General features: G+C 41.1%; 1 protein-coding gene across 12 annotated transcripts in view; it reads right to left on the bottom strand.

The window, feature by feature from the left end:
* The window catches only part of RAPGEF4 (Rap guanine nucleotide exchange factor 4), a gene marked incomplete at both ends in the record, with an annotated part of 284,857 nt that overhangs the window by 20,616 nt on the left and 247,277 nt on the right, over positions 1–16,964 (bottom strand). For 9 of the 12 annotated variants that reach the window (XM_084236428.1, XM_084236432.1, XM_084236437.1 and 6 more), the window contains 8 exons: positions 126–304; positions 714–839; positions 5,964–6,061; positions 8,528–8,674; positions 9,791–9,869; positions 10,091–10,121; positions 10,795–10,883; positions 12,643–12,801. In XM_084236428.1, the coding sequence (XP_084092554.1) occupies positions 126–304; positions 714–839; positions 5,964–6,061; positions 8,528–8,674; positions 9,791–9,869; positions 10,091–10,121; positions 10,795–10,883; positions 12,643–12,801 (908 nt within the window). The remainder of the gene's footprint in view (positions 1–125; positions 305–713; positions 840–5,963; positions 6,062–8,527; positions 8,675–9,790; positions 9,870–10,090; positions 10,122–10,794; positions 10,884–12,642; positions 12,802–16,964) is intronic. The other 3 variants (XM_084236436.1, XM_084236439.1, XM_084236433.1) reach the window with 2 other exon arrangements.

Genomic DNA, 16,964 nt, shown 5'->3' with positions numbered 1-16,964 from the left:
CCCTGTGTTTGGGTCTAGTACGCAAAGAGATTTTATATCTTGCTTTTCTTTTTAAGGTGCAGTTTAAGGGAACAAATGAAATTGCAGCTGAAACATTTTTCTCTTTGCAAGTTAATGATACTTACTGGGCTGCTATCTTAATAAATTTTTTTAAGAGTTGAACACGCTTGCTGAGCTGGGAACAAAGGCAAATCTCAGTGACAACCCAAAACTGAATTTCATTAAATCTCCTCAGGAACAAATCCAAGTTTGCTGTGGTCTTTTTAAAATTATGCCTTCCAAATGTGTGATAGATTAGCTCCAGCTAGAAAAGAAAGGAAAACAAATTCACTTCTTTGTTTTTAAATCAAAACATCAGCTACACTTCTCTATTTGTCAAGAAAAATGGACAACAGTAAGCAAACGTGGCTCTAATCACTGACCACAATTCAAACTGTGCTACATTTCGAGGGGCTTCAATGAGGTTTGTTAACACAAGCGAGGTGTAGTTGCTGTCCTTGACTCAGGAAGACGTGGTTTATTGTAAATCATGAAGTTTTTCCTTTAAAAATCAAAGGTTTTATACTAGATTTTATTAATAAATTCAGCATTTAAAAAAATCATCATGTGGCTTCCACATTGCAGCACATATTAACATTTACAGTTGAGCAAGGCAGCAGGCTTCATCCAGAGCTGCCAGCATACTGACGAATGCCCCTAATCCAGCACCTTACCTCATGCACACAGTTGAAGAGTTCCCAGTCATAAATCGTCATCTGGTATGCTAAATCTTTGGAGCTCATCAGTTCAAAAGTTCCCACTGTTCCTACAGTTGGGCCTTCCTGTTCTGGCAAGGGAGTCTATGAATAATAATGCAAAAATATATAAAAATCTCAGAACAGACAAGTACACGGATGCTTCAAGGGGAAAGGATTTTGGTAATGCCTTCAGGAATATCTTGAAACTTTGATTTTTCTATCCAGTAGAGAAAAATGTGTTTGCTCTTGCTTCAGTGACATCTTTGTAGCCTTTACTGTCACTATCATCAATTTCACTGAGTGAAAAATGTGGACTCTGCCAAACAAGATTCAGTGTGATCTGTGGGGATTCTCTTCTGCTTGGGCCCAGGAGCTCCCTGGAGTCAATCCTTTTTCTCTAGTAAAGCTGTAAGAAGCTGTTGGAGATGGCTTTCTTCTATTTCCCACAGAAAATGCCCCATAGCAGGTAATGGCATGGCAGTTGGGGACAGTTAGCCACAGTGCTACTGTCTACTGCAGGGACAGGGGACCACGGCTAGGTGGCTGCATCTCATTTCTTTTTTCTTTCTTTTTTTTTTTAAAGATTTATTTATGCATACAAGAGCTGGGGTTCAGGCCAGATGTGTGGTGGGTGAGAGGATTCACCAGAGACAGAGTGGGGAACAGAACAGGCAGACTGACTGAAACGCAATGCTAAGGGGACCAGCAGGTGAGACAGAGGTCTGCTGCACCATGTAGGTTGCTCCCTGGCCAGCCAGGGATCAAACTTGTGCTGTGGAGGCTGCGGATTGCTTCATAGTGCTGTGTTTAACCTCTTGTGCCACCAGGGAGGCCCTGCATCTCATTTCTTACACACTCTGCTGGGGTTACTGTGGAACAGGCTTTGTATACTGAGCATACACCTGATGTCTGAATCCGCCACTTTCTTGGATATGCTGAGTTAAGAATAATCTTCACATGGTCCCGGTGTTTTGAATTAGGCATTAGAAATACTGTTACTTTCTGGAAGACCCTGGATCAAAACTTTCTAACTTGTTATCTCATTTTTTCTTCTATGAGACATGTTCTAAAGTGCTTTTTCCTTAGTTAAGATACATGATTTGTATACATAGAAAACCATGCATAATTTAATACCTACAAGACAATATTAAATGCATCACATTACAAAAGTCACATGACTTAAAAGAGAATTTCTCCCATGTGATGTGATCTATATTTGGATATTCAACATTTAGGTTGGAAGTATTAATATACAAGTTCTATCATGATCACCCATAACCGTGACATTTTCTAAATGCCCTCTGCATACCTGACTCTAAAGAAATCACACATTTGGGATTCCCTGCATTTGGAAGTTTGTAGCCTAAAAGAGGAGTCCTGACCAGCCAGCATGTCACTGAACATCAACCAAGACAGCTGCTGGCCTTCACCTGCACGCAGACAGGTGAGAGCAGCATCACCACACACACCTGTTTCTCATACAGATGAACAGGTGGGGCACATTAATGTGCTTCCTGAGAATTATTGGGCATCTGGAATTAATGTGTAGTTGAATGAATGTGAGGATCACAGAGAAAGAAGCTAGGCTTTGATAGATGAAGCAGGCAAAGTTGATTGAGTTAAAACCCTGAGATTTTCCCTGAGCATCTAGGATGGTCTGTTATTGGATGAAGAAAGGCAAGAAAGGCATGGAGGTGGGGAAGTTATCATAGACTTGCTTGGTAGGAACAGAGAGATCAGGGGAACCAAATGGACAGTTTGAACCACTTTTGGAAGGTCTTTGTGTATCAGAGGAGTTTTGCAATAGATCTGGTAAATGCCAGCTTCTAGAGAGCAAGAGACACTAAATGTAAACATGATCCTAACTACACAGACTTGGATTGCTTTCCCTAATCTCTTGAATGGCTGTTTCTAGCTCTGGTAAGATGCAGTGATAGTCCCAGTAGCTAGACTTGCTAAGAGAACAGGATGGGAACGATAATAATTTACGTGCAGCATGGAAGCAGTGCCTGGCACAGAGGAGGTCCCCATTCCCCCAACCCCAGTCCCAAATTAGTTCTCTTCCCAGATGCACTGACGCAATACCAATGTGCAGGAAAGTGGGATCAGGTCAACCCCCTGGTATAGGAGCTAAAAACCACCCTCCTGATTCCCTCTACGCAGGACACAGAAAGCAGGGCAGAAAAACAAATATTACAAAGTGTTGAAACTTAGGGAACCAACTTGCAGTTGATGAGCAGGCAGCCATGGAAGCCAATAAAAAGAATAGTTTCAGGCAGGGTAGGTCTTAGGTAGAAGAGGTGGAGAAGCTTTTCAACACTGGCTCCGAGGACTCACTCTCTGGTACGGACTGGCTGTCTGCAGTCTTCTGTCCCACAGCTGCTATCGTGGACACAGTCCCTCTGCTCCCCCCAATTCTTTCCTTTGCCCCCTATTCTATTCTTCGGGTTTGCTCTTTCCTTAATCTACCTAGTTCCCTATCTCCTTTCTTGAGACTGCATGACTTTTCATAGAAGGAATAAATTAACCCAGCAACTATAGGGAAGATGCCAATATTCAGAAATAAAGAAAATTCTTATAGTCCTGGTTGTTGGTCTAATATTCCTGCATCCCTTCAGAGAGAATAACAAAAAGTTCTGTGGAATCTCTGCTTTTGATTTTAAGTGGGAGGGCTTGTCAAGCCTCCTTCCTCCTCGGCAATGGCAGGCTAACCTCTTCCTCCAGGAGATGCTGAAGAGGCCATCAGAGCAGTGAGGTGCTCCTCCACCTCAAGCGCGGGATTTATACACTGAACTTGGGTCCTAGAGGAGGCACCTCCTTGGGCCATTTTCTTAGAGATTTGTCTGTGGGAATTTCCTGTAGAAGAAGCGCAGCAGAGCTCCTGTGGGGTCTGCAAGACAAATCTAAAGACTGTCTTCCAGAGACACAACCCCCATAGACTCTCTCTGCTCTTCCTGAGTGTTAGTTTCTTTATAAGCCTGGATAGTGATGATTAGGGGACTAGAGTTGTTACTCCCCCATTTTTCCAGGTGAGATAACTAAGACATAAAACGGATATGCTGATATTCAAGGGCAAAGAGCTGGCTAAAGTCAACTGCTCCCCTTGTACCCCTCTTTCCTTGACTCCCACGCCTCTGTGCCCAGCTCTGCAGTGGCATTTGCCATTTTACTCTGGAGTCTGTTATTGCACCATGACTTCCTTGAGGCAGGAGGACCATGATGGATTTATATTCAAGATCATCCCAGAGGCAGAACCATCTGCAAATGGCTGGAATGCAGTGAAAGGATTAAGAGTAGAACCAAATTACAGTCAATGAGATCTTAGTGTAACTTGCTCTGTACTAACACTGATGCTTAAATAAGATGTCAAGAGAGTGAAACTCCAGAATGGGAGGCCATACCCAATCAGGATAAAACGCTGACCCTTTAATCATTTTAGGCAACACAATTCAGTGCTACAATCTGCTCAGTTCCAGGTTGTTCTCATCTTCCAATTTGATGGTAATTGTCATAAGGACAGAGGCTCCAAGACACCAGTCTCCTGGTAGATAGAAGCGAGCTCAGCACAAGCACACAGCAGACACTTCCTAAGTATGTGTTGAAGGATCAAAGGGTTTGGCCACCATCCTACACTGCAGTCATCCCGCGCCCCACTCCTCCTAGGACAGTACTCAAAGAAATCTTTAGAAAGCTGGGAAAGGAGCTCTATTCTATCATTTTGTGAGATTAGATTGTGAGAGGTAAGATTCAACCACGCCTGAGTATGAGGACATAACTTGCAGCCCAGAGAATTGCCAGGCACAAAGTAAATTCCTTTCAATCCCTTGGGTCTTAAAATGGAAGACTACAGAGGATTAAGAACTTGTCAGGCTGCGGGTGATGTACAAATAAACAGGCTTAAAAGTCAGCATCTGCCCCACAGGGAGCTCGAGACAGCTGCGGTCTTCATCCGAGTATACCACGTCTCACTCACTGCAGCCAAGAACCTGCTGGCTTGCGTGGCAACGCATCACCGGTACCTCCAACTACACCGCTTCTGGTGGCTTTTTCTCCCAGAAGAGGGCAGCACGACTCATTTATGATTTCTCCCCCAAGCCCTCCTTGTTGGGAAATATTTACTTCTCAGAAAGTAGTGAGTACAGATGACTAAAAAAAAAAAAAATATATATATATATATATGTATATATAAAGGACTGTGAGCAGACCCAGATCTCATAGCTCTGGCGGTAGAGGAAAGGCCAAGTTCTCACAGGCCGAGATGGACAAGGGATGAGTAGCAGAATTAATGCCACCTTTGATAAGATCCACTCCAAGTGAGTTCAAAATACTATAAAAGGTCATTTAACTGTACTGGACTGCACCAAATGCCTCTCCCCAAGCAAGAAAATTGGAATCGTAATGATACTAAAACAAGCTCTAAAAGTCTAAGGAAGGGAATCTTGATTTACTGAAAATATCTGATTTGATTTACTGATAACGTCTGAACTGGAATGTGTTTGGGCATCATTTATGAAGTGAAACTCTTCCCCCAGAATGCGATGCAGTCTCCCTCTGGTTCTTGTGTTGTATTTTTAGTGCAGTGTATCAAAAAATAGAATAAGTTATTTCTCTGTCCTCTCAACCAGCCTACAGGTTTCATGCAAATAGCAATTACCTACCACCTGAATCAAAGAGAGTGGGCTACTCGTTTAGTGTGGCCAATTAGTCCTTATTCACAGAGAGCTCTTTGGGCTGGAACAAGTGTTTTGGAGACTTAGGAGAATGCTAGCTTCTACTATTTCTTACACAAGTTGGAGAGGGCACTGTTATAAAATAGCATTTTCCTTAGACTGGAGAGTCTGCCTTAGACAGCCATAGTGTATCACTACAGCCCTCTACAGAGGATGACACATCTCAATATCTGGTCTTAAAAAAATTATTTCCATCTTGGTCTAAGTATTCAGATCTTTAATATTAATATTTAATTGGGGACATTTCAAGAAGATGAATTACTATAGAGTTCAAAAAGCTAAATTATGCCCTATGGCTAATTTCCACAAAAGAAAAGCTAAAGCTCAGAGCATCTCAAATGAACACCTGAGGCTTACCTAATAGACTGAAGAAAAAGAAAAAGCCAAGGAGTACTCAAGATTTTTTAGAAACTGTGTTCAACGTGACTGCAAAATTAAGCTCCAGACAAGTTTTTCTGATTGCAGACGCTGCTGTGAGGAGGCCACCCACACCTACCAGTGAATCGAATTGCTCTCGCGGGCAAGCAAACAGGCGTCCGTTAATGGTGAGCGTCGTAAATACTGAAACATCATTAGGTTTGAGCACCACCTTTTCTGTGAACATAAAAAGCATGAGATTGCCTATTAAATGCATCTGAGATTTGCTGCACTGCCCTAATCACACCAACAAATTGCTAGCTCGATGAATTACTAGAACACGCAGAGCGGCTGAATAAAACACAGTACTGAAGGGACCCTCATAATAAAAAAGACAGCATTCAGGCAGGCACCCAACTCAGGATGCCATTAGAAATGACCACAAAGCAGAAGAGGAGATACCCGAGGGTCAATTCAGCCAGTTCTGCACAGCGACTGTAACTATACACAAAATCCATACTAAGCTATTTACAGTAAGTTATGTTTCCAGATGGTACTGGAGATGGAAGCATCACTTTTAGAAAACTTAGGGGGGTCTCTGAGATCCCACATGACTTTAGATGCAAAAGTTATTATTTTCACTATTCCCTAATTTGAAGGGTATTGGCATTACTTAGATTAAGTCTCCTTTATTTAAATATTCATTTAGTCAATCCATTTTTATTTAGCACATACTATGTGCTGGACACTGCTCTGAGCCCTAAAGATACATAAGGGAACAATAAAGAAAAAAATCCATTCTAAATAAAAGCTATGTCACAGTGGGGGACAGAGAGAGTAAACAAGATAAATACATCAGAGAATGAGAAGTGATGAGGAAAAAAACTACAGCAGGAAAGGAGGCTGGGAAATATGTTTATAAGGCAGGGGATACAACTTTAGAAAGTCAAGGAGCAGGAAGTGGGAGACATTGAGTGTTTGTAAAGACATGAAGGAAGCAAGAGAGAGACCCAGAGTAGTTACAGGAAGAAAGTGACAGAGGAGTCAGTGTGGGCAGATTCCCCACTCTTGTGTGACTGGGACAGAAATGGAAGGGGACGTCCCAGGAATCTAACATGTATTTAAAAGTCCTATAGGTTAGAACTGAGGCATACAGCAAGGAAGGGGGAGGGAAGGGTCAAAACAGGGAAGGGAAGAGCACAAGGGGCTGTAGTGATGGCTCATGTGTGCTGTGGTAGTGGGAGAACTACAGGGACTACACCGGAGTAGAGAAATCAAATACTGTCCAAAAATGAACAAAGAAGCAAGAAAGTAAATAAATTTAATAAAAAAATAATAAAAAGTTCTGTGGGTTAAGGGGGTGAAGTTTATGGTGCTGAATGAAAATGGGACTGTCACTGGTGATCATAATGTGGTAAATACAGATGATAACATACAAAGGCATATACCTGGGACAAAAAAAAAAAAAAAGAAACAAAACAAGTGAACAAACAAACCAAAACCAAACTCTTAGATTATGAGGGAAAAAAAGGAGGCTGTGGGTGGGCAAATCCAGTAAGGGAGCTAAATGTATGCTAGATGGAAACTAGACTTTTGATGGGAATCATGATGCAGCATTTACAGACAAAGAATTATAATACCATACACCTTAAGCCTATGCAATATTATAAGCCAATGTAACTTCAATAAAAATTTAAAGAGGGCCTCCCCTGGTGGCGCAGAGGTTGAGCGCTGGGCTGCGAGGCTGCCCGCAGCCTCTACAGCGCCAGTTCATTCCCCAGCCGCCGGCAAGTGTCACACACACACACACACACACACACACACACACACACACACAAAAAAAAAAAAAGGAAAATAAAGTCCTACATCTGTGGAACCATGTATCTTCAATATGGCAGCCATGGCCCTCCTGACCCTGAAGATTCCCTCAAGTGGCTAGCAAACACCTCTCCTTGCCCCAGGCTCTTGCTACATGCAGATCCTTCCCCCCAGACTCTTGGCAGCATAATAGTAACTTTTTTTTTTTTTTTTTTTTGCTGTCTACTTCCTCATAGGCCTGGGAGCAACTTAGGGACATGACGGTGTCCAATTTATCCTCTCCTGACGCAGCTATGCATTTACCAGTAAATATATGATGAATGAATAAATGACCTTTCAGAAAAACATAGAGGAATCAAGCACTCCCACGGAGGGGAGGAGAGTAGTCTTCATTTCATTCAGTGAACTGGGTTCCTGCCCTCTTATACTTTCTGGGTAAGGAAAGCACCATCACCAGCCAGAAACAGCTAGTGTATGGCCACCTCCAACTTCAAACTTGTGGAGACTTATGGCCTTTAGCTAGTCAAGCTAGATGCCTTCTTAGGATCCATGTTTCTCAGGGTTCCAAAGTGTTAAGCTTTTTCTTTTTAGGGTTTATATGAAAGAACTCCAGTTGACATCCACTCCAGAATCCTTGTTCTGGCTGCCTCACATAGACCACTTATCTATTTCTGCTGTAGAGTAGGTGCCCACAAGACAGGGGATATTAGACACTTGCCCAGCCAACTTCTAATCACATTATTTATGTTTTTTGTGGAAGCACATACAGCACTGATTTGTCTCTTTGGATAAGCTTGGAAGGGTCATCCTAACTCCTGATGGGGTTTCTGTTTGGACAGGAGATTCCATTTTGCAGAAGCCCAAAGTGCTAAGGAAGGTTGTTACCTCCTCCAGAACTCATCTTGACAATGATCAGGCCTTCACTGGAGCCCAGCTTGTCGGCAACAGCACTGATGACTTCTTTCACGGAGGCGGCCACTGGCACACGAATGGTCGTGTAGGTGTGGTCCATGCAATAGACCTTAAACAGAACTATTGAGAAGGCAGTAACAATGTGCTAAATTAGGCTGGGGGTGTTCTTAGGAAAACCATAAGCTATGCTGTTTAGACATCCTCCAAAATTTGCACCATCTTGTCATTCATCTATTGTATTTGTACACATTTGTGCCTTTGCTTGTACCCCTTCTAAAACTGCTTACCTGAGCACTGGTCTAAGACTAGGTGCACACGTGGCAACACTCCCAATTAAGAAAACAACAGATATTTATGAAAACCATACAAAGAGATCATGGCAAAAAATGAGACATAGATTTAGACCAATTTCCCAAGTCTGCACTTGTCTCTGAACCTTTCTTTTTCCCAACACAGGAAGTGCCACATTGCAGACTGAAGACTAGATCACACTGCCCTTGCGGTGTTAACATCTCCGTAAATGGGAACACCTCCGCCTGGGGCTGTGAACATATGCTGACATTCTTGTTCTCTTCATTGCTTTGCGGGGCCAGGTCACATAGCTCAGACAGCACTCAGCCCAGCAGACCCATATATGGCACCCACAGGCTCACCTGTACTCACAAATCCTAGAAGCAATTCCTGTGACTGCAATTCTTGGGTTTAGAGGCACTCCAAAATGACAAGATTCATTTGTGGTTTTAAATGAAGATTTTACCCTTGTTATTAATTTTATTTTTGGCTGTGGTTCTTTGGAGAAATCTTAAACAACCCAGAGTTCACAGCCAGCATCTGCATCTCCCTGGTGGCTGCTGCCGAGGCTGTGCTCAGGGTCAGAGCCTGTCCCTGGGCAGAAGCCCTGCTCTGTACACGACCCTGGCCCCACCTCTGCAAGACACCTTCAGAGCACCAGCTGCCTTCTCATCAGCTCCTCCCAGAGGTGGGCAAGCTTGACAACTGGTCCCTGAGATAGTCTTTCTCGCCTTCTAGGAAAGGTGGTCACAGAGAGGCAGGATCCGGAAAGTGTGGACACGCACCTCAATTCCAGGCACAGAGTTCAAGAACATAAATAATTAGAATGCAAAAGGGCACTCCTACAAAAGGTATTCTGTGGGTCCAAGGTAATGATTTTGGGACAGGGGAAATTTTATTCTGATTTTAAATCGACACAGTCATGGGTTAGAAGAGAATTCTGACCTTCGTCAGAGCCACGGACAGGCTGGCGCTTCTGGGCTCGTTCATCGCCGGTATTAAACTGTTGCAGGAGAACTTTGTGCTGTGAATATAGAAAGAACAGCAACTGCCATCAGGGAAGAGTGACTGCTGCACATTAGCAACTCAGAGGAAACATACCCGAGAAGCAGTCAGAGTTGAGAAATGAAAACAACATATTTTGTATTTACCAAAACATCATTTTTATATATCTCAAGACAATATTTTGAGAGAAGTATCATTCTACAGGGCACAATTAGAGAATTCGAATCCATTGCCACTTACCTTCTTTTGTGGAGCCTTTGCATCTTCTGAACTATGAGAAATAGAGAAAGCACATTATATAATACCACTGGCACCTAATTTTAAATTGCTTCATTTGTATATAATTTTAATCTTATGTCAGACATGAAATCTCAGCACCCCTTCAGGAGGCAATATGAGCTCCTCATTGTAATGTTAATAGATCAAAGCTCAGAGGAGACAGCACAGTTCCCTAGTGGAACTGATATCAAAAGTCAGGACTTCTAGCTCTCAAGGTCTATGGAGCAGCATGGACTCTATCCAGTGTCTAATTAATGGCTCAAGGACCAACATGTGAAAACCCATGTTTTCACTGAGGGGATACAAATATTCACCATCAACAGCTTTGGCAGGAGAAAGTGAATTTTCCATGTATGTAATTCCCCTCAAATTTTTCAAATTGCCAGTGACCATTTTATTACTGGATTCACTGCCTTGAACCAAAGGGAGCCCAGTTTACTGAGTCAGAACAACCCAAAGAAAGGTCTTCTCCCACCTAATGCTCTCTTGGCAGAGAAGGTGGCTGAGCAGAGCCTCAGCACTTTTGTTCTTTGACTTCATTGTACCACCTTTGCCTACGGTCCTGTCTGCCCAGATCACAACGCTGTGTGGGGGGCAAAATACTTTTGATTAGAGGCAGGCACTTACTTGATAAGAGCACACCCCAAAGCCAAGCCATTCCTTACATTTGTTTGACAATCTTCTCTAATTCGGGCAGTTGCTCCTTGAGCGCAGCGATCATCCTGGCATCATCTGATACAGACACATAAAACTCCTGTAATTGGCAAAGGTCACAGGCTTTTAACCAGAACCACAAAAGGTATACAATTCTGTAAAGAGCAATAAAGACCTGTCCCTATGTGATCTGCTTCACTAGCATCTCCAGACCATGGTTTCATGGGCAGGAGAAAGAAAGAAAAGAGAAAAACATTTCAATATGTCTAAATTCGAAATTGTAAATGAGAAGTTTTGGTAATCATAGTGATGGTTGTATAATGCTGTGAAAGCAACTGCTGTGGAATTGAACACTAAAAAATGGTTCACATGGCAATTTTTATGATAGATATCTTTTTATCACAATAAAAAATTTAAAAAATCTAAATGAATTATTTATATGAAAGGCAATGTAATGCCATTTTTTCAAATGTCTCATCTTGTAATTTGTATTTTTTAAGAGCACTTTCATCACCTCAATATTTTCTCAGGGGAATATTCATATTGATTTTGAATACTATTCTAGTATTTGTTATTGAATATTAACCACTGGTCACAGTAGAGGCAGGCATAGTCTTTGGCACAGTCCTGAATATAGGCTGAGTATGTGCCACAAACCCATGACCCATCTCTGATGCCCTAGACACTGTCCTGACCAGGCAGTAGCAGCTGTGCCCTGCTTTGTTCAGGTGCAGTGGCTACCACAGCCAAAGAGAGGCATGGCGGTGCCAGCTATTCACTGTTTTGGTTCATCCATGTACCCATGGACGAGGCCATGAGTCAACTGATGACCCAAGCGACTATTATTCCTTTTAATTTTCAAAATACTTCATCCCACAGTCTTGAAGGACTATCCTAGTTCAACATTCTTCCCGGCCTGAGAAGAGGTATGTTTCTTTTGGAAAATTCATTCTTGAACATACAGACTGATAAAAGTTTAAAATAGAATCAGCTTGCCTTTTGTCTGCACAGAAATAAGATCCTATTTAAGTTTTGCATAATACATTATCTGCTATATATTAATACGTATACATTATGTATTTTCATAGATATGTTTTAGAGGACTGAGTATTCAAAGGTTAAATTTTGGGGTCAATACTGCAAAGCGGGACTGCAGCCATAGGAAGGAGAAGGGAAGTCCAGTTTCCAGCAGGGTTTATGATGTAAATCATGTCCCTTCAGAACTATCTAGTTCACAATGCTATCTATCTATCTATCTATCTATCTATCTATCTATCTATCTATCTATCTATCTATCTATCTATCTATCTTCACACTGCTCAAAAAGACCTGTATTTGATCAAGGAATCCCATAATCCCATCTCTAGGAATGTAACCTAGGACAGATGTACAAAAATGTTCACTGCACTATTATTCTAGGGAGGTGAAAACTAGCAGTGATATAGATATCAAAAAATTGGGAACAAATAAATGCTGTTCATGGCATAAGCTGCTCAAAGGTCATTGGTGATCTTTACTATAAAGACTATACTGACACGGAAAAAATCCTTACACAAAGTGAAGTGGAAAAAGCAGTCTGCAAAATAATGGGTACTATGTGGTTACAACTACAGAAAATACACAGAGAAAAAGGAGACCAAATGAAAATACCCTAAGTGCTACCAGTTATTGAGTTAGCTTGTCAGGATAAAGAATAACATTTTTCTTTAATTTTCTTAAAGTACATTTCTGATGAATGAACATGTTAATAAAGTCTAGAGTTTGCAATTACTGTCTCTCCAGGAGAGCTGCCATGCCTCTAAGTAGCCCCTGGATCAGAGGACAAAGAAGAATTCTAGACAGAGATAACCCCTGCATACCTCCAGGAAAGCCATGGCCACATCATCCTCTTGCAGGAGGTCTCCATACATTGCAGCCCACTGCAAAACCAGGCGGATGACTCGCCTCTTGTTGTTCAGGGCATAATCCATTTTCTCCTGTTCTGTACCTTGTGAAGGCTGTGCGTGGTAAGTGCCCAGGAGTCAAGGAATACATTTAGCCATTTCACACTCATTTCACTGTGCTACTTGCAAAGGCAGAGAGTGACAGATCCCAGCTTGAGAAAGTCAGCCTTCTGGACTAATGGAATTCCTCCCTTAGGCCTTCATGAAAACCTCTTCCCACATTATCTGGACCGAATGCATACCAATCCTTGTTCACACCTGCTGATTCTGAACTAATAGTTGCCCAAGGAATTAGATTCTCTTGACTGCCCCGGGACTTGTGTGATGACAAGGATTCTTGTGCCTAGCCCCAGTCCTCATTAGGCTCAATCACACTCCCTGCCTGTCTTCCACCTGGTAACCTTCATCTTGAGGGTTGGTTGTGCTTCCTGCTGCTGCTTGTCTCTCGGTATCGTGCTACCTCTTGTTGGTTCTCACAATTCTGCATGCATCTCTACAATCCTCTTCAACAGATACATTTCAGTCCATTCCATCTGAGTGAGTATTTCGTTCTGGTGGAACAGGGACTGATGGGAAGAGTGCAGGGGATTACAGGAGTGAGGCAGGAGTTATGTAAATGCACCCAGTGTTAGGAGGAGGAGAGGTTCCTGCTGAATTCCTCTTTTTATACTATAACTTTTTGTCTTGTCTTGAATCACAACTCATACTGGCTGTCAACATGTTAACCAAATTATATGTCCCTTGAGGTTTGAGATAATATATTATTTGTTCTGTATGCTGTACCATGTCTAGGACAGTGATTTTCAAGTAGAAAACTTATTTATTCATTAATATAACAAGTATTTAACTGAGTGTCGATCATAGGTGTCACAAAGTTCCCCTGTTCTTGGTATATATTCTCATGTGGATTATAGTAGGGAGAACATAGTATATGATCAAGAAGGATTTCAGATTAGACGTGCCATTCCCTTTTCAGTGATTTATAGCAGTTTGCATTAAACATTTAAATATTTCATAAAACAATTTCCTCTTACAACTAATGCTTTGTCTTGTACATAGAGCACCTCAGTTAAACCTATTTTGTCTTGATGAGCATATCACTACCTTTCTATAAGTGAGCAAACTTGACAGTATACGGGCATAAATGACCAGAATGATCTAGTAGGAGTGTCGAGGTGGTTTTGAATCCAAGACTCCTAATTTCAGCTACTTCTCTTCCCCATCACACAACACCCCTTGTCTCATAATTGGATGCAAGGCTGGCCGTGCCCTCTCTTACCTGCAAGGCTTTAAAGGTTCGGTGGAAAGCTGCCTCATGGCACTTCTGCACTGAGAGCTGAGCCAGTAAAGGGCTTTTCTAAAGGGACTATAAATCATCATGATCAAGGTAAATGACAGAAACTTAAAGCCTTAAAGGTTTACTGCATGTAAATGGGTTGCAAAATGGCTTTCATAAATTGAGCACGGGATTCATAAAAAAGAAAATTGCTCAACCTGTATTGCCACAATTCTCTCTGAGCTTACAATAAAAAAAAAAGGAAAGAAAGATCACTTTATGTGAAAATTATTTCTTTTCTGATTAACCCTTTGGTCTCTTGCTTGTAATGCACACATAACTCACGTTTTCTTTTCAAAGAACTGCAATACTGGGCAGTAAATTTTATCACTGTTTTTAATGGCACCTAGAAACATGGTCAGGTACATGATGGGCTCCAAATGAGTAATTCCCAATTCACTCAAAAATATCAATATGTACTGACCAGGGGACAGGAGGAGGGAGAGAAGGACAGAGTGAGGTGTTCTTTCTGATTTGCATGAAGATGAAACTATTTGAAATATCAAGTGAATATAATCATAATTCCCAGGTTATCCTGATTTGGACTCAAGATAGTGATGCAAATACTTGGGTGTTAAAGACAGAGATAGCAGCTGCACACCTGTGGCCAGGACAGCATAAGTAATCTAGATTATCCCTGTGGGTCAGGACAAAGATTTCTTTGGTCGTCGATCATGCTGGGAAAAGTCTGTCCTTTGTCTACAGTAAGAGAATACACAAGAACTGCCATGATAAAATTTAAAATGTGCTTAGCGCTTTATGGTTTACAATGTTACATTTAATGTACTCATGTGATCATATAATACTCTCTACAAATCTGAAGGGGAAAAACTGACAGATGAGGAAACTGAGCTTCAAAGAGAAGTGAGTTAGTGAGTAAATGACAGTGATTAAAAATCTACCCAGGGCTCTTCCCAGTATTACCACCTCTACCGCCCTAAATAATGGTTCTGGTAACTAGACATGAGTGCTAGCTTTCATGAGTTTATTAAGTATAATTGTAACTTGGAAGCAAAAATCCTAGTGGGAAAGAGATTTCTTTTTTCTTTTTTTGCTCAAATTCCAAGTTTTCTAGTGCTGACTCGGCACGCTGAGTGCCTATGCCAGGGCCATGTCCCCTGCTCTTCAGTAGTAACTGCACAGCCTCCTGGGAGCTAGAATGAACTGAATCAGGAGGGACTCTGAAGAGGCTTTCTTCCTTTTTCTCATGGAAAGTATTTTGGTCTCTAGAAAAACAAAAGGAATCATTGATTTATTTCACAAAGTCTAGCCTTTCCCTTTATAGATGTTTATTTACTAAAATGGAGGTGGGTAGAACTTTTACAGCTGGATCCAGGCATGTGCTCAAGGATTCTGCCCCTCCAGAGCCAGCATACAGTTCCCGAAAAGACGGACTTTATATGCAATTAGTTATACCTGAAATGGTTACAGATGAGGTACTGGGGCTTTTACTTATTCCTGTAACATTTTCCCCAGGCTTTTAGAAGGTTTAAGTGATCTTTATGTTATTTAACTCCTACAAAAAAGGTGATGAGAGAGAAAAGCTCTATCCCCTTCAGACAGCAGCCCAAGAATAAAGAACAACTAAGCAGGTCCCTTGTTTCAATATGATGTCCATAAAAGTAACGTGAGACGAGTAATACTTCAATATGTTATGTTCATAGATTCAAATGTAAAAGAAAGTTGCAGAAACCATTACCTTCCCTGGCTAAAACAAGAATAATGCATGAGCCATCTGATGAAGAAAGTCCTAGGTAGAACAGCAGTCTAACTCTTCCCCAGGACAAATAATTTAGAAAGGATTATCAATGAGTACTATGCATATAAGATGCTTTTAATATCTAAAGAACACTTTTTGAAATATTAACTGGCTGATGTCTATGTTAAGAACAGAGTAGTAGTAGAGAAAGTCAAATGATTTTATCAAATGATCAGGGAATGTTTGTATTAACAATTAAATAACTGATAACAAGACAGGTTCAGGAAAGAAGTAATACAATGCCTGAATCCATGGGGAAAAGAGACACAGAAAGATAACAAGGTTCTGCAATCTCCTAAGTACTAGCTAAAAGTCTAAAAGAAAATTTAGAATTATTCACAAAATCATTATTTTAAATGCAGTTACGAAAAAGCTATAATTGTCAAAGTGGCCAAAATCATCACTGACACAATGAGTTGATTCAGATGATTCACAAAATCATAGAATCTGTGAATTGCAAAAGCTGGTTGACTATAACTTCTTCAACTCCACCATTTTAGAGGTAAGGAAGTTATTAAAAAACTAAATTCACAAAATTAGAGATTTCATTGGCTTTACTGAGCAATTCATGAATCAGACAGTATCCTGTCTGCTGCAAAATGCTTACACAAAATGGAGGGTAATTATAGACACAGAGAGGGTGGGACAATGTTATTAGCAAAAGAAAAGAATATTTCAGGTAAACCATCTTCCCTGAGGCAGGCAGGGGTGGGAGTAACTTGTCTAGTAGGTGATCTGGAAACTCCAGATCAACTGCATTAGCATTATACTTTTGGGAGAGTTTGAAACTGCAATGAGATTAGTTAGGTATTAAGTCTGGGAGGGGACCCAGCAGGAAGGACTGACTCTATTTTGGACCTGTTTTTTGTTTTTAACAAAACTGAGGTAAAATGAGGCTAACTTTTCCTAAGTATATTAATGGAATTGTTTGGACTAAAACTCAGTTCTTTCATCTCCTTCCCCAGTACTCTGTCTACACTGCTATGTTTTGTCTGATATTAATTTTCTTTATCCAATTTTAGTATATGTGCTGCCGAAGCGAGCACAATTTTCTTCATTCAAACATAAATTATATATCAGAACTAGATGAACTGCAAGTTGATTGAATAATAAGGAAATCCATCTGAGATGTAGAAATTGATT

The sequence above is a fragment of the Talpa europaea genome, assembly GCF_964194135.1.
Source record: "Talpa europaea genome assembly, chromosome: 1".
Classification (NCBI taxonomy): domain Eukaryota; kingdom Metazoa; phylum Chordata; class Mammalia; order Eulipotyphla; family Talpidae; genus Talpa; species Talpa europaea.
This window is presented reverse-complemented; position numbering and strand designations above follow the sequence as displayed.